Here is a 19,336-nt window from a genome sequence, read left to right on the forward strand (position 1 = left end):
CCCATGCCACCCCTCTGTACACACCCTTGCCTGAGTAGTTTCCCAGCACCCAGACATATTAGTTAACACATTACACTTGTTCAGACTATAAACCTTCACTTTAGTGCAAAGTGTTTGTAGGGTAATGCCTGGACTCCACTAGTTGTGTCTCTTTGGGCAAAGACACATGGGTGTGTTTCCTCCACACAGCTTCACCTCATAAGTTCCTTTTAACATCAAATACACTCCTGGAAATTTGACCACCTTATCCAGGAGGACTGCATGTGTGAACTTGAATGTTTTCAAATGTTTTCACACGGACTTTAAGCATTATCTTTCCAGAGTAGAAAGAAGCCGTGTGAAGTCGGAGTGAGCTGATGTCTGAATCTAGAGAACACAAAATAAAGAGGAAAAAAAAAGAAAGTGGTGTTTATAAAATCATGTTTTAAGAGGCAGAGCCTGCCAGGGAGGCTATAATGATTTCTGTAGTGCTGCGATTTACCAATTGGAGTCTGTACAGTTTTTTTTCTCTCCCACTTTCTCTTTTTCTGTGCCAGACAGAAAAAGAGAAGCCAATGAAGCCAATAAAGTAAGTGCCAATTTTTCATAGAGCAGAGCTGCGTTTATATAAGACATCTTTGTAATGCACGTTCAGCCTGAATGAAATGATTGGATCGCTTACCTTCCTGTCTACCTGCATGCACTCGTTGTACTTGAGTGTAGTCCAAAACAAGCAAAAGCAAACAAGTAAGTCACACCCAAACAGCAATGCCATTTTCTTTACTTCAATATGTTTTTTTTACTATTACTGGTTTTTCCAAAGCTGCCTTACAAAGCTTCAACATAGATTGTCTGCAATTTCAGACTCAGATAAATCCTTTTGTTGTTACTTTGGTTGTGAAACTCTCCTCCCCTCCGGTTGCTTCTTTTCACAACCCAGAAGGCTTCAGTAAAATTGCAACTATTAAATGTCTCTCAGATAAACAAGAATTGCAGCTCCTCTTCTCCGCTGAAGATTGACAGATATTATCAGACTCCACCTGGTTCAGGCTCCTTCTCTCAGACCTTATTAATCAAATTTGTCCTTGAAAATGTTCAGTGTTCAGCGACTCTCAGCATGACATGTGCTGAGAAAATGTGAAAATTCAATGCTGCTCTGCAACAAAGCACATTCTTTCACAGTAATGTGAAAGGGATACCAGTGCTGCTGTCTGCTGGTTCGATTAATTATATTAATCATGGTCAGAATAAACAGAATCTGAATGAAGCTATCAGACAAGCTATGAAAGCCATTAATAATGTATCCATTTTGAATTTGGATTCAAATTTCCGACTTTGAATTTTTGCAAATAGATGTGCCTAAACATGCACAGGACACTTGGAAAACACACTAAAGAGCATATAAAACCAGAAAAAGCTTAATATGGGACCTTTAAAACAGTAAAAGTGTACATATTAAAGCTACAAGTAATGCTGAGCTCTTCATGGAGATCAGTCTTTTTTAAGAGGTTCTGATTTGTGTTAAACCCTCCCAACAATGTTTAAACCCATTCGAGGAGAGTTGCACTTCAGGAAGCCTTCAATAATAGAAAATAATATATGATGTGCAGGTATGTACTCGACGGGTGAAGCGGCCTCGTGCTGGGAGGGTCTGATGAATTTCTGATGTTTCTCAATGATGATGACAAACTGTTCTGTCTCTATATGAAATATTTTTTTATCATCAAGCAGGAACAGACAGTTCTTTTTCTTTAAAAATACATTACTGCTCACATGCATGCACAGTCATCTGTACAGGTGATCAATGTCTGCACATTATGATGAAGGTGACATTATATAAAGCTGTCGTTCAACTGCATGTGGGTAACAATGAGTAATCACATTCAGCATGAAAACTTTTTCCATCACAGAGACACATCATTCAGATTTGGCTTTTTTTCTTCCATGACGGAACAGAAAGTCACTTTTAGGTATTCAGATTGCATTTATGAAAACCATAAAAAGAAAGTAACCGTTTAACATTTTGTAAAAATAATGATATCCTCATTTCCATGAAGAGAAAGAGGAGTTTGAAACAGCTCTCATGTCTGGATGCTACAGTGACTTTCTAAAAACATGTTCAGACAAACGAGTATTTGCAGGATGTGCAGGTTTTCAGTGAGCCCATGATTGTCTGAGAAAAGAAAATACTGATGTTTAAATCATCCACTCTATAAAGAATGGACGTAGTCTCTGTGGTGTCACCCATTCGTTTCTGAAGAGCTGTTTTAAAAAAAAAAATTTGTTGGAATTTCTGACTCCAATTAACTTTCCGTTTCTTTAGAAACAGGCAAAGAAGTGAAAGTGAGTCGGGCCTTTAGACCCCTGACAAACAGCTACAACATGCTAGGTTTAATCTTATGGCTATTGTAAATATGAGGTTAATAAACAACATTTTAGGTCAGTTTTTATAATTCATCCTCACCTTACAAACCAATCTGAGCCAACAAGAACTCACTTTCGGCACACTAAACTGTGTGACATAGGACAGAAGGCCCTGTATGCTAAACAGAACTGCAGGTGGTTAGCCTAGCTTAGCACAAAACAACATGCAAAACTACAGATGAAATAAGGAAACTGACATTTCTTCAAGAGTAATGTGCCAAACTATATTTCAGTCTGTGTTGCAGAGAAGGGGCTCCTTTGGGCTGAATAAAAGAACCCATATTCGCCTCATGTTCACCTTTCATGATGTCAGTCTGTGAAACCTTTAAAGAAGCTTTGCAGCTAGAACTTCTTATTTATCTTGTACTGGCGTCAGTAAGAGCGCTCATTTCAGCCTCTAAATGAAACTGTTCATTTTAGCTGCTGTCTCTTTAAGGCCCCCCTCACCACACACCCACTTTCTTCTGATTGACCAGCTCTCTGGAAGCTATCCGGACGGGCAGAACGCTGCATGGCTGCCAAGGCAAGTGCTGCTCTCCAGTGAGTTTAACGGCTTATAGAGACTTGAAGTGAAATTCATATCGAGGAACTATGGTGGGATTTGAGGGTAGGACATATCTTTACATCATGATCTGAAACTTAGCCCATGTTTAGTATGGACATCCAGCATCGTAACAAGTACATGATCAATCTAATAGGTCAACCTTAGGTTAGTAAGCGCCGTGATTAAGCTTTAAATTAACAAAGAAAATATAACAGGGAATATTTGGATCTATTTGTATTGTATTGTCATTTTTTGCACAATTTGAAATCTCTATCTAATTTAAAGTTGTATTTTAATTAATATCATATTTATTTTTTTAAAACAAACTAGACTAAAGCATACTGATAGACTGGTGTCAATTTGATCTTCTAGCTCTCTGCAAAAGAGCAAATAAACACATTGCTGCAACAGTTTGACTGTCATGAAGGATTACTGTATTTCGCTGATTTATGGTGCTTCTGTTTGAAGTCATGAAAATGGAGAAATATATTATCACCAGCAACTAAATGAATTTCATTTAATCTACACATTTATTTGTTTTTATTGTTTTATAAGCAGAGCTTGGATCCTCTGAATGTTAACTTTGTGAGTCACAGCTTTATGATTTGGCAAAAGACTTCTGTGAAGCTGGGTAACACAAAGGCATCCATCAACACAAGAGACAGTAAGAGACATCAGAGGCAGCGGCTAGGAATCTTTTGTTGAAGCTTGGTACTTATTACAAGAATATTTCTTCCTCTCTTTTTTTTCCAGTTTCTTTCATAACTTTCATGTATTTGGTGAAGAAAATAAAAAACAACCTCTAAAGTGAAGAAAGGGCAAACAGAGCCTTGAAGTTAATCGACTAACCTTTATGCTCCCTGACCAATAACTCTCTGAGAAATGCCGCCCAATCAGAGTGAAGGACATCTGCGGCGAGGCTGTCTCTGAGAAAAGGTAAGAGCCTTTTGATGGGGACAAAGCTTTCAGATACACACAGAAACTCTCCTGAGTTACATAAGCTCCAAGAAGAATCAGACAGTTTGCGAAGCGGCTTTCACAGTGAACACCTTCTGTCTGCCGCCGTGACGCAAAACTGACCAGGGACAAAAGAAATAAGGGGTCAAAGGTCTCCTGCTAAATCAGAGCCTGTGTTACCATGAAGGCTACAGTATAAAAATTAGTGACTAAAACATGAGGCAGAGTGGCTGTGAGTGATGAAAAATATTAACTTAACATTCTGCCTCTTGTGTATGACACAATAGGTCTGATTGTAAAGAGGAGTTTACTCCTCAGGAAACGTTTTTCTCTTGTGTTCATGGGGGTCAGCCCTATGTTCCCACAGCCCAATGGTCCCACAGCCCTATGTTCCCACATTTCTATGACATTTTCAAAATTAGGTCTTGTGTTCCTACATTTCCCTTCAATTTAAGCCCTATCCTCCCACAAGATTTTTTGGAAGCACTTTATAGTAAATGAATGAATGAATAAATGAATGAATGAATGAATGAATGAATGAGTAATTTTATTTCGATCAGCAGCAGCAGAAATCGTCACAATCACAATCATTACAAGAAAAAATAAAATAGGCTGATTGAAAAGGGTTTCGGCTGAAGCAGAGCTTATAGATGCCGAACCCTTGTTTCAATTTCTTTAAGTCAGACAAACAAAACTAGATAACATAGAAATATGGAAACATAGGTACGCTCCCTGTTCATGGTCTCAATCTCCAGTTTCAAATCTTCTTCAACAAATCATGTGTATTTAGTAACTTATGGATCTATTTAGAATCAAATATACATATGAGCCGTTTTCGGACTGCAGGAACTTTTTCATAGTTCTAGGAACTGTTGGAACATTCCACCTTTTTTATTGATTCTGCACCACAGGGACTATGAACCCGTTTAGAGGAACCCTTTTATCTCCTATTTATACCCTTCCAGCACAGAGGGACTTAGAGTGACATAAGTGCACTGCTGCGATTGGTCCATACGTCAATGCACGTTGATTGGTCGAACACAAGAGCCAATCCGGTACCACCAACCACCATTTTTCAAATCCCACTGTTAGCGTACGCAAGTAACAGTACTCGTCAGTAGAAGCTCTTTAAATCATTAGACAGTCCAGGCATTGTTGAGTTTTTAAGCGACTGAGGAAATAAACAGAAACAAGACAACAACAAAAACAAATCACTGTAGGCCGGTTTACGTCACTTTAAGATTCATATCAGCCGTCACCATGGCGATGTGAATGCAGCTGATTATTTTCTAAAATTAATTTAGCTTTGAAAAATTGGCTTATTAGAATATAAGATGGTTTATCAAACTTATTTTTGAAACAAACATGACTTTTTTATTTTGGAGGAATTGAGCATACTTTTATTTTGTATTAAAATTGCATTAAAAGATCCAGAAGACCCTTGGGGAGCTGGAAACCTGCTTTAAGTGAAACTGCGTCCAGACGTGGCTATGATTGACTGACATGTGTCTACATCAGCCTAAAACATTTTTTTTTTTAAATCTTTAACTGGGTTAAAAAAATAATCTGAGGTGTGTTTAAGGTGTGTTAGGCCTGTTTTTAGCACTAAAGTGTACTTCCACTTCTAATTTACAGTTTATGAAATGTGTTTTGGTGCACTGGTGTTGAGAGTCTGTGTTTGTGTGTCTCAGACCTGGTGAACTCCATCGCTGGCCGTGTAGACGGAGCGGAGCTGCTTCAGGTGGTCTCTGGTGTGACTCAGCCCTCTGAGAGTCTCAAACATCTTCTCCATAGCAGAGTGGGCTCGCTCTGTGGTCAGCTCCTCAGGGTTAGCACATCCTGAAAACACACACACAGATACACTTAACACGTGAAAAGACAGTTATGTAATATAAGAGCGTCAACGGTGTGACATAATCAAAGACAATCTATAAACAGTTGTGCACACACGTGAAAATGTGACTGTTTGTACACTGGAATCACATTAAAATGAGAAAGCACCACATTTCTTTAAGACTGTAAAGACAGCTTAACAGGCACAAAAACATTTGCACCTGCAGAAAAAACTGCTTGTTAAGATGTGTAGGTAATGTTCTCAGCTGGGTGTGCACTAAAAGCGATTATGAAGGTGAACGCTTGGCAGCAAGAGGACAAGAGCGCCTTTATTTCAGCAGAAAACCTGCTGTCTAATGAAAAGCTAAATGTTCCCTCCATTTAAAAAGAAGTGCACTGGGCAGCAGAGACTCTGTGAAGTAAACCCAAAATGACAAGAGAAGAAGATAAAAGAGAAAAACAGGGAGGCAGAGTGGGAGGTTGCATAAGAATCTGAAAGTGGAGTCAAGAGAAAGTGGATAAAGACAAGCCAACAGTTTACAGAGCTGCAGGCAAAGTAGGTCGACTGTCACCTGAACTTCCCCCTCGGGCTGCTCAGGAATGTAGCTGCCTTCTGTTAACAAGACGCTCAGAGCGCTTACAGAGGATGAAAGACTGAAAACGTTTTAACAAAGCTTATTCTGAGAGGCAGAGCTGGAAAGTGATGGAGTTAAAATACTTCACTGTTCAAAGTTCTGGATATTATTATAGAAAAAGTCATATATATACCCATTGTAAATATAGTGTGGAGAATTACTCCCTAAAAAGGAGTACAGTCAAACTCCATACTTGGCCGTACGACAAGCAGCAGATTCAGAGCAGAGAGACTTTCCCCATCCAACTGATTTACACTGGAGCAAACCCAGTGAGCCCGTTTCAGCCGTCTATGGCCATCGTTAAAAAGACGGTTAAACCTGGTCCAAAAGTGGAAGACATGGTTTCAACATTCACATTTAGATCAGATTTCTCTGGGAACTTAAAAAATAAAATTGTCACAGATTTATGGTCATTTTCCAGTGTTATCTCATGTTTTTTGTCCTAAAATGATAGCATCACTGAGCAGTGCAACCTATGAAACGTTTTGTGTGCTGAGATGTTCTCAATCCAAGAACGTCATGTATTCAAGCCCAGTGCTGAAACCCATCAGCCAACAAACTGTCTCACTGCAGTTTGTCAGGAATAAAACGACAACTTCAACAGATTCCATGGACTGCTTGAATACCTGACCTGAAAATACCTTAAGACTTTTATTCCCTTCCTTCTCTTGCAGTTGATTACTTATCTGATAAGCATCTAACCTAGTTTCATGAAAGCCTTCGTGTGTGTGTGTGTGTGTGTGTGTGTGTATCTGTTTATGTATGTTTGATTGTTGTTGCTGCATGCTTCCTGATTGGGAGAGTTGAGCTTCACTTCTAAACGATGGCTGTGTGAGTCTGTGTGCCAGTGATTGTGCCTGTGCCTACACTTACTGTTCTTGCCATGTGATGAACTTTAACTTCTGTTTTTACATGTTCTTAATTAGATTTTTTTTTTAAATCACAAGTATCTGTACTTCACCTTGAATAAAGAATGTGTGTACTTGAGCCACCTCTGGTAGAAGAACTCAACCATCAGAAATGCAAATGAGCCCATCAACAAATCCAAGCTATATACTTATACTCTCAGCTGATGAAAGATTATTTTTGATTGAAATTATAAGCATTGACGTCCTCCCATTCAGAGGTTTTGAATTGGGTGCTGCTGAGATAAGATGAAGCTACAGCAGCCACCTAACCCTGTGATGTAACACATTTTAAAAGCCTTTTTTTTTTTTTACAATGACCTAATGTTTTGTATTTGTTAGGGACAACTCACATTATTCAACATGTCCCGGGTGATGTTTGGCACTATAATCTCACAGTTAGGAAAAATATATATATAACAATATAAACATGATCATGGGTCATCACAGGTCATGCACAGCACATATGAGTCATACAAAAACATCAACTAAACATCCATCACTCTGTATAAACCGTTAAGAGCACATTATCAACTGAACACAGGGCAGCTGTGATAATACAGACTATGAATCTATAAACATGTCAGCATGCCTTTTGATGCGCTGCTCAGGAGCGGCACTGTTTGAGGCTAAATGCTAATTACAGCATACTAACAAGCTCACGATGACAATGCCAACATGATGATGTCATCTCAGATAAGCTTGTTAGGATGCTAAAAAGGATTGTCATGATATCAGAGTTTTAAATTCCAATACAATACTTGATATCTCTTATCAGGCCATGGCCATTAAGAAAAATGACAAAACATACATTTAACAACAGTGAACCAATCAGTAACTCATTAATTTCTCTGATTCATTGCTTTATGTGACTAACATTGTTCCTTCTCTCAACTAAAGCAGCTACTAGAAGAATCAGAATCAGAATCGTTGGTTTTTATTCAATAAGAATTAGTAAATGAAGGTGCTGTAAGGTAAGAGTAGAGAATGTTACCCAGGAGAGGGGCATTCATGTCCGACACAAACTTTAGAGCCGTTTGTCCAGGCTGAGCTTAAGGAAAGGCTCAGACTCAGAAGTTCAGAAGTAACTGGTTTGATTTCTACAATCACATTTGATCAAATCTTAAAAATGGGTTGCTCAGAAGAATCAAAAGCACTCCGATATCCGATTAGTTCAAGTAACCCAGTTTTTTTTTTATTTTTTTTTTTTTTACTTTGATCTAGATCAAACCTTCAGAAACTTTTGGTCAAACTTTGAGCAGGATTTGGAAACCTTTGATCCAAAATATCTGGATTATCCTTATTCCCTCTGAAGGATGGACACAGGATGGATTCCAGGAAATCAAATGTGATTCAAGTCAACTTTATTGTCAATTTCAAAATATGCCAGACATACAGTGGAATCGAAATTGCGTTTGTCTCCGTCCCTCGGTGCAATACAATCAAAATAAGGTAAAAAAGAGATAAGGTAAAATAGATAAAATAAAATGAGGTAAAAATAAGATAAACAATATTTACAGTAATACATTCTAAATTGTGCAAAAGGTACAAAATGGTAAAATAAATAAAATAAAATAAAATAAAATAAAATAAAATTTAAAGAAAAAGTGAACTTGTGCAATATGTGCAATGTGCAGTAAACTGAGTGTACTTTTGAATAGTTAGCTTCAGAGTTATTAGTCCAGAGTTCTTGGTGGCAAACGGGAGAGGGAAGGAAGAGAGGGGAGAGAGTTAAGCTTCCTGACAGCTCGGTGGAAGAAGCTGTTTCCCTGTCTGGTGGAGCCGGCCCGCAGGCTGTGGTACCATCTCCCCGATGGCAGGAGGCTGAAGAGGCTGTGTGAGGGGGGGGTGGGGTCACGCACAATGCTGGTTGCTTTGCGGGTGAGGCAAGTATCGTAGAGGTCCAGAAGAGAGGGGAGTGGGACACCGATAATCCATTCAGCAGCCTTCACTGTGCGCTGCAGGGTCTTGCGGTTGGCAGCAGTGCAGCCACACAGTGATGCAGCTGGTCAGGATGCTCTCGATGGTGCCTCTGTAGAAGGAGCACATGATGGATGGGGGGGCTCGTGCTCTCTTCAGCTTGCGGAGGAAGTAGAGGCGCTGCTGGGACTTCTTGGCCAGTGATGTGGTGTTGGTTGTCCAGGAGAGATCCTCACTGATGTGAACCCCCAGGAACTTGGTGCTGCTCACTCTCTCCACAGCAGCACCGTTGATGGTCAGTGGGGGTTTAGGAGTGGGGACTCTCCGGAAGTCGACAACAACCTCCTTGGTCTTGTCGACGTTCAGGAAGAGGTTGTTGCCTCTGCACCACGTGGCCAGTTGGCTGACCTCCATCCTGTAGTGCGTCTCATCGTTGTTGGAGATGAGGCCAACCACTGTTGTGTTGTCCGCGAACTTCACAATGTGGTTGCTGCTGAAGGATGGAGTCAGCAGCGTGAAGAGCAGGGGGCTGAGCACACAACCTTGGGGGGCCCCAGTGCTCATGACGGTGGTTTTTGATGTGCTGCCGTCGACCCGCACTGTCTGAGGCCTCTCGCTGAGGAAGTCCAGCAGCCAGTTGCACAGGGAAGTGCTGAGCCCCAGCTGGTCCAGTTTGCTGATCAGCTGCTGAGAGATGATGGTGTTGAATGCTGAACTGAAGTCTATGAACAGCATTCTGACGTATGAGTTTTTGGTGTCCAGGTGGGTGAGGGCTGGGTGAAGAGCAGAACAGATGGCATCCTCGGTGGATCTGTTACCTTGGTATGCAAACTGGTGGGGGTCCAGGGTGGCGGGGAGGGTGGATTTGATGTGGGCCATGACTAACCTTTCAAAGCACTTCACGGCGATGGGGGTCCGTGTAACGGGTCGACTTTGAATAGAATCTTTTCATTGTGTGGTATAAACCTTATAAGTTCATTCACATTCTGCACTTGAGTTTTGGAAACTTAAAAAGTGAAGATGTACATTTTAGGCTCATCTTAACTAATAAAACACTTGGTCTCCATAGATTGATCCCACACAAATCTGCCATTGTAAGGAAAAATCATTTTACTGTTACTTTAATTTATAACTTAATGTAAGTTTCCATGACACAGTCAAAAGCCTTTTCTAAAAGTGTGTCCAATATTCCACATTTCATGAGTCTCCCTGGAACTTCGAAACCCAAGATCTAACCCTGGATCTGTACTGATCCGTGTTTTAATAACGTCAATAAGATCTGGAGGTCAAGTCCTTTAAAAAACACCAGTTCATGATCTTTTAATCAAATCATAATGTTTACATGTTGGATTTTTATTTATTTGTTGTTGGTCTGATATGTTGAAAACAATTGAAAATGCAAAATAACTAGTCATTATTGTGGTCTTTCTGTTAAATTAAAACCATTTAAATGACCCAGTTAAGACTCCCCCAATCTCTGAACCCATCGATAGTCTATCACCTTCTGATATAGACGCCTCTGGGACCTGATGTTAATTTCTCAGTGATTCCAGTGAAGACAGTAGTTAGTCTGTTATTTAACGCAGTCATTTCTTGGTCATCAACATCCCGGAGTAACATCCGTTCACCTGTTGACTCTATGTTGAACAGTAGACTAGCGCCTACACTCTGGATCACTTTTCTTTGTACAATTCTACAATTCACTTAGCAGACGCTTTTATCCAAAGCGACGTACATCAGAGAGTAAGAACAACACAAGCAAGGATCTAGAAAAAAGGGAACAATGTCAGTAAGAGCAAACGATCAGCTTTGAGTCTGATTGGACACACAGGTGCTGACAGGAAGTGACCAGAGGCAAAGCACAACATTGAGGGCAGTTCTTGAGAGCTCTAATCAGTATAGAAACCATCTTATAAGTCATTGTTATCAAACAAAAACCATCGTCATTACCATCATCAATAATATGGAGACCATCATCATTAAGTTAGTAGGTATTCATGAAAGAGCTGGGTCTTTAGCTTTTTCTTAAAGATGCAGAGGGACTGTTTGTGATTTACTTTTAATTAATGGGAATAAAGTTTGCAGAAATAATAACAATTGAGATGCAGATTTGTCAAAAGTCAAGCTCTGTCAGGTCTGTCCTCAAGAGGAGAAGAAAACAATCTCTAAAATGTTTGTTGGTTGAGTGGAGGTCAGATCGATTACTCCTGAAACATTTTAGGTAGTCAGTGAATCTAAATGCTGAATGGCTATTGTGACAGTGTCAAGCTGATTTGTGGCTCAAGTGGAGTTTTTTGATCTATTATTTACTGTTTTCTGACTTTTATGCAGATATCTGTTCATAGCGATTAATAAATCATCATTAGAACACCTGCAAGGGGAGCCGGTATCATGAGGACTTATATCATTCCACCTGCCTTAAATTGTCCACATGGACTGCTAAGCCTGCTCATACCAAATTTGATTCATCATAGAAATCCAGACTCCATGTGACAAAAATGATCACTTTAAAAATATATAAATATATTATTCCAAATAATAGCACTCATCATTAAATACCATGACTTATATTTGTTTCAGTAACAGAATTTAATACTAGATTGTGAGTCCGGTTGTTGAGTCAAATAGTGTGTATGTGTTATGAGGGGGGGTTCTTCCTTTTGGAGGGGTGGCCACAGGGGGGACCAAGATCAGTGTTACAGGGGCACTGGCCCCTGTTGGCCCCTGTTGGCCCCTGCCTAAAACCACCCATGATTTTTTAGGATAGGATAGATAGGATAAGATAGGATAGCTGAGACGAGATAGGAAATATGGGGAGAGATAGTGCGGGGAGCGGGAGTCAAACCTGCCACCAGGGCATCGAGGACTCTAGCCTGGGGGGCCCTGCTCTACCAACTGCAGCATCCAAGAAGCAAAATGTTTTGTACACACGCATGTACCCTTTAAGATATGCTTCATGTATGTGTATTTCTGCACATTTCCTCTCTTCCTCCATACCTTACACAGACAACAGTTCTAATCCCTCTCAGTAACAGCTGGCTCCATTTTCTGGCACTCCAGCTCTGATTTGAGTCATTAGGCTCAACTCAAAGGGTTCTGCATGACTTCTGCCACCCTGGGGTTACCGCCAAGGCCCCGGAAACTCAATTAATGTTCTTACTTCAAGATTATATAACAGCGAGTGAGCTCACTTATTATCCAGGGGAGCTGTGGAAACGAAAGCAAAGACCGACCACATGTATTATGAGTTCTATAGATAAAAGTGCTGGAGATAAGATCTCACACTAGCACGACATGTGCTACAAATCTGCCTCCATACACACGGATACACAGACTGTAAAATACTGAGGTTTGATTGGATATAACAGAAGATATGTCATTCTTAACCCTCCTCTTATGACAGAAAGATACACATTCACCCGGGCTGCAATGTGACCTGCATAAACAGTCTGAGTTCGTTTTATTTGGCACATTTAAATATAAAGGAATAAATCAGTGTCAGATAAGTTAGATAAACGAACAGCGAGCAGCTTGACTTTGTCAGCCTTTAATCTCTATTATTTGTTCTCTGGTTGGCCCCCTATCTCTCCTCGTATAGACGATATCAAATTTATCTGCGGTGAGTCTTTGTTTTGAGTTTCTGTCTGGAGGAATGTAAAGAGTCTGGTCCCCCCCAGAGCTGCGCTGGTTTGAGGGGTAAATTGTGGGGAAAAAGAGGAGGGCGTTTTTGAGGGATTTGAGCGTGAAGACTTGAGAGAGATGTGGGTCTTATCTCTGCAGACGCCCGCACAGGAGAAAAGCAAAATCCTGCAAAAGAAATAACTGATGTTTGTTGAAGCATTTGTTGCTCAACAAAACAAGAAATGGTAAAAAATAAATATAAAGATAATATGCTGTTAAACTATTTGGATGTTTTTTGGGGGGTTTTCATATGCAATTTCGTTCATGCTTTTTTTGCAGGACTGCAGGTAGAAGTGTAAATCTGTTAGGAGTGCTTGCATGTGTGTCGTGAGAGCAGGTTGACTTGTTGCCAAAGCCTACAGAGCAGTGTCACAGGCTGCTGGATGCACCCCACCGCCCTTCCCCCCCCTCCCCTGTTTAGGCAGTCTGTGGTTTTAGATGTTGATCTAGGCTGCAGATCCTGGAGGAGGAGACGGACCAGGTGCTGATCCGGGAGCATCCAGAGCCATGGCTGTGAGGCTGAACACCTGCGTCTGAATTCAAATCATTTAACGCCGCCACCTTCCCACCCACCCACCATAACAGCACCACACCACTGATGCAAGCGTGGGAGATGAATTCCGTTTTTTTACGAATCATCTCCACAAAAAAAAAGTTATCTAATATCCCCCCCAGATGTCTTCCAGCATGAATTCTACACTTTATATAATTACAGCTTTTTTGTCAAACTGATGGGAAACGATGAGTAACCACAGCCTAAATTCCATCTTCAGCTATTCTCAATTATCTCCTGCACTTACTGGTTCACAAATGACAAAAGTAATGTTTAAGATTGACTCATCAGAGAGACACAAAGGGAGACATAAAGGGAGACAAAGTGGAGTTTAGTTTAGGAGACCAGCGAGTACAGGAAGGAAAGACCTGATTGAGTGTTTTGTTAATTAAATCTCACAGAGCCGGAGGTGAGCAATAGATTCTGAGAGGGTGTGAGTGTAACCTGTGACGCTCAGGAGGTGGAAAACACCAACAGGAGAGGGCTCGGAGGAATGTAGCACCAAGAAGAGAATAAGATGGAGACTCGTTGTCATTAAACATGTAATGGTAACAGCCCACTGGTACATTTTGTTGATGTATTTTGAAATCTCTGGTTTAAGGTTTCTTCCGCTCAAATCTCTCTGAGTCTATAATGTGTAGAGAATCAACCATGAAACAAGTCTTTTTACAAAGTGCAATCATTACTCATCACTATCCTGCACAAATGATGCACCGATCAAGAAATATGAAAGACTTTGTTTTACTCAAGCACAATGCAATATTCCCTTTATTTGAGAAGTAGTTTGTGTCTGAACATGAGGTATGACCTGTTCTCAGTGTTTTAGCTTAAGGCTAAATTCTCTACACACTCTGTCCGTGCAGCCCTGAGGCTTCAAGTCGCTGCTGAAGATAGAAGTTATCAAAGATGAATCAAACTAACTTTCCCTTCAGAAGAGGTCTCCATCACTTCCTGAAACAGCTGCGTGCTTAAAGCCTGGCTCACACTGCAGGATAATCAGGTCGATTTGAGCTCCGACTAGCTTCTTCCTTCCCGACTAGCTCAGGGTCGCTCCTGACTCAAGGCTGCTCGGACTATCCGAGACTATCTGTTCAGATTATCTTGTAGTGTGAGCGGTACAAAGATCCAATCTTAACGTCCCCGATCTGCCCGGCGATCGTCGGGGACGCCCCGATTTATTTCAAACATGTTTGATATTTAGAATTTAAAATATTGACGATAATGTCATGAAAGGGTCCGAGAGAAGTTGTGTGTGACTACAATATAATCACGAGAGACAAAGGAGGACTGTAGTCATGGCGACCAGCGGAAGGATGCAACCGGCGTGCTTTTTTCTTTTTAGATTTCGGTACAGATCATCAGTGCAGCACTTTTCTGAAACTTGTATCCATATATCTATGATTGTACCAACTTTCCTATATCCTACAACAACTTCACTTCCTTCTCTTTCAATGAACGCTGTCCTTTGGAGGATTCAAATTAATATTTATTAACAACTGTCAATGCTCCGTACCGATTGTACAGTGTGAGCACTCCGGCCGTGCCCAACAATCAGGTCGTACAGTGTGAGCACGTCAATCGCAAGGTCTGGTCGGGCGTCGTAAACGATTCAGTCGTACAGTGTGAGCTGACATGCCACCCCAACTTTTATACGAATCGGGGGAAAATTGCACCATGTGAGCAAGGCTTTAAACTAAGCTAAAATCGTGTCTGACCGCGTGAGATTACACTTTGTGATAGTCCAGACTCTGGATGTTGGTGAATGAATCGGTTAGTGTGTGGTGTGCTGAGTTGATCGTCTCACCACACACTATGAGATCTGAACTGTTAATTGGTCAGGATTGTTGTCATGTGTGGGTTCTCTCACGCTATCAAAATCGTTTAAGATTTTAAAAATCGTGTAGTGTGTACCAGGCTTAAGTATCACCAGCAGCAGGAGGGTGTGATATAGAGACTGAGGACCATCACTCTGGTGTTAATGCAGGGCAATGATGTGTCTCAATAAAGTGTTTCTGATACTTTTATAGATCTCTATATGAGATGTAAAGCTGGTGACACACAGAGGATACTCAGATTTGGGATCAATGTGTTAGTAACTTTGGTGTTCTTGTAAGATTGATGATATTATCATGCTGCACAGACCTGAAATAAACTCTGTAATGATGTGAGACCAGCACCGACCCTGAACACCTTCAAGTCCAAGTTAAACATTTATTTTTTCTGAACTCTGCGCTCTGATGTTCTGCAAAAAACGAAATTTAAACGATTCCTTCATAATACTCATTTTTGATATTCTAATTCATTAGAATGATTTATTTTAATGAATGTTGATGATTTATTTTAGCTAATTTTAAGAAATGATTTAAACCGATCTTAGGCATTACACAACCATTGAGCAAACAGAGACTAGATACTGCATACAGCGAGTGCAGAAAATGAGGTGAAAAACCAAAGAAACAGTCATAAGTAAGACAACATTTGTATCCATTAACAACGCTACACTGTTGTGTTGACAGGAAATAAAGGCCGAATTAACTCAGGGAACATTCAGTAAAAAAAAAAAACCTGAGTCTGTTTCCTCAACAACCCTCCGCAACAAACCCCTCAACATCTGTCCTCAAAAAACCACAATCACAAATAATCGCTGTGTACTTATCAGAGGAATGTAGACAAGGAGACGGCTTATAAATATCCACGCTTATTTAAAAACCTGATAAAAACTTCTATTCTGGTCTGAGAGAGGAACAGCAGAACCTGAGACAAACAAAGTCCGACGTGGTTATCCTGTGAGGAATGCTCCTCTATCTCAGGATGAAAGATGAGAGCCAGAGCTTCATGCCTGTCATGCTTTCTCCTTACATGATGCTAGCTGTCTCCATGGCAACCATGTAATTTGTAGGTCAGGGGGAAGCAATTTCCGCATGGCTCTACAATGAGGCTGACGTAAGAGAAGCACACCTGGGCTAATGAAATATGCACATACAGGGACATACAACCCTACGTTTTGTTTTACTTAATACAAAATAATCAGGCCTTAATTCATCAATAAATCCAAAACAGCAGGTATCCAGACTCTTATTTTTGATCACAATGCTGCAGTAGCTTCAATCCTGGCAACCTTTCATAGACGATTTCATTCTGCTGTGAGTCAACATATGCAGTGGAAGGGGCACATGTATGTGCACAGGAAATAGCATGAAGTGCAAACAAGAAGGACTATATACTGTGCATGTGTACCTCGACTTCCGTCTGAGACTACTGCTGTGGAACTGCTTGTGTTTGCAGAAACGAGCCTCAAATCAACAGTTCAGCTTCAGGACGATGACAACCTTCAACAACTGATGGTGATAAAATGTGACCACTTTATATTCCCTCATCTGTATGAAAAAAGCAGACTTTAAAAACAATACAAGGACTACAGCGGAGCGCTATCTCAGGCTGGTCACACACGAGATGGTTTTCAAATCATGACCACAGACATAAGACAGTTTCAACCGATTTTAACATTATAATCTCCGAACACACACAGCAGACAATTTGCCCACAACGCAAGATCACACACCTGTTGCTTGTAGTAACGATTCAACAGACACGAGATCTCAAAACAACTCGCGTGATTAAGCGTGACTTCAGAAGAAAAACAAATATGGAGGATGATCGACGTCGTCAGTTGGATAATTTTTTTATAATTCCACAAGCTGCTCTTATTTTACCAATGTTTCAGTAACAAAATGTTGCCAATTTCTGTATGCAGTTTAGACAGCGTGCAGGAGTTTGCTTGCAATTTCTGACAATTGAAAACAAGAAATGACCAAACATTTGTTACCTGGGACTTTTTTTTATTGTTGCCATGGTATCAGAACAGGGATCGATATCATTAATAGCATATCACATTTTTAAATGTTGTATCCTGACAAACATGGCTCCAACATGCACATGCCTCATTCATATTACTCACAGCATGCTCTCAGTTTGTGTCCTGGAGGTATGAGGAGGAAATGATTCAGAGGAAATCCTGCATGCATATTTTAGTGCTTTGACAATGCCCTTTGCCCTTTGCACATGCTAATAGACTAATGATGTATTATTTACTCATTTACTCAGCAGAAAGTGAAGCGTTATCACACTCATGGGCCGACCCCTTGGGCCAATTACAGTCCTGAAACAAAAATCTCCATGGAAAGGTGAACTGGACTGGTTTTCAACATCAGAATCTGTTCACAGATGAACATGTATGAGAGTAGTAAAGTCTCTAATCTGTTCACAGTGAATGTAACAGTTTGAAGGAGTGCAATGACGAATGGGGCGGCAAACCTTTTAACCAACTAATACAACATTTTGCTTTTGATCTTTTTCTTATGAGAAGAAATAAGAGAGCTGGCACTAAATGAGAGGAATCACTGGCTCTCTAGTCTGAACGAGATCCTCTTTAATTCTTCTTATGAAACTCTTTCATCATGTGACTTTTGGACTAACGAGAGGTAAACTGGTGCCAAAGGTACCGGAAACAACTGTGACCTCAAGACAAATGGCAGGTTTCACTGTGAGAACGCTGAACAGGAAAAGTTGAGTCGTCTGAGTTGTTGCTGTAAAACCTTTAATCCTCTCTGGAGGGACTGGATTGAGAGAAAACACAAGACCTGATAATCTGCTTCAAAAGATGCTTTAGGAAGTGCAGAACAATGCTCGCTATACTCATGTACACACACACACACATATACAAACACACACACACGCACACACATATATACAAACACACACACACACACATATATACAAACACACACACATACAAACAAACAAACAAACAAACAAACAAACAAACAAACAAACAAACAAACACACACACACACACACACACACACACACACACACACACACACACACACACACACACACACACACACACACACACACACACACACACACACACACACACACACACACACACACACACACACACACACACACACACACACACACACACACACACACACACACACACACACACACACACACACACACACACACACACACACACACACAGGCCTTCTTTAACCCTAAACTCTAGTCTCCTTCAAACAGACCTGATTTACTGGTGAGTCAACAGTTTTATGAATTTATGGTTTGGGAAGACTTTTAATTTATGCTTTACATTTACTACTGATTTGCCATCATTTCTCCAGCTTTGATTGTTCAAAGTAAAACAAGACTTTCATGAAGAATATGTAAAATACAACACAGCAGGATGTGCTACTGTAGCACTAAAAAAAATGAATATTATGTTCCTTGACAGGCTCCTCAGTCGTCTAGAAGAGGGATGTGTATGTGTTTAGCCGACTTAACGATTAAAGTCAGGATCAGATTTTTATTAATTCAGGGCCGCTATGCTGGTCAAATCCTAGGTCTAAAACAGTGGTTCTGAAAAGGTCTAGCCTCAGGACCCACCCACCTACTCCATAAATCGCGACCCAAATGTTTGATATTTTCAACCAATCAAATGTATTTAATGAAATATTGTGCAGTTGGGACTTTCGAGGGCACAACATATTTGATGGATTAAAGAAATGAAACAAAACAAATGACACCTTTGAAAACAGCTCTGCCACCCACTTTAGGGTCCCACCCACTGGTCGTCTGCAGCTCCATTTAATGACTTCTGTGATCCAGTGTTTAGCCTTGTCATTGAGAGCAAAGAGTAAAGTATTACCAGAGAGTTTACAAAAGATGAAGAGCATAGAAGAAAATGTCATTTTAAGCATCAGTTTGCGAGGACAACTTTAAAATAGAAGTGTATTTCTGTCATTGGAATTAAACTGTGGAATTCTTTAAATAATGATTTGAAGGGCTGTGTTCAGATATTTCAGTTTAAGAAAATGTACAAGAACAAAGTTATCAGACTGTA

At 40.4% G+C, this 19,336-nt stretch overlaps 1 protein-coding gene across 1 annotated transcript in view; it reads right to left on the reverse strand.

Moving 5' to 3' along the window:
* Positions 1-19,336, reverse strand: part of scfd2 (sec1 family domain containing 2) — a 141,844-nt gene that overhangs the window by 13,031 nt on the left and 109,477 nt on the right. The window contains exon 6 of the mRNA XM_020643797.3: positions 5,598-5,743. Within this exon, the coding sequence (XP_020499453.1) occupies positions 5,598-5,743 (146 nt within the window). The remainder of the gene's footprint in view (positions 1-5,597; positions 5,744-19,336) is intronic.

Source organism: Labrus bergylta, chromosome 6 (assembly GCF_963930695.1).
Source record: "Labrus bergylta chromosome 6, fLabBer1.1, whole genome shotgun sequence".
Taxonomy (NCBI): Eukaryota; Metazoa; Chordata; class Actinopteri; order Labriformes; family Labridae; genus Labrus; species Labrus bergylta.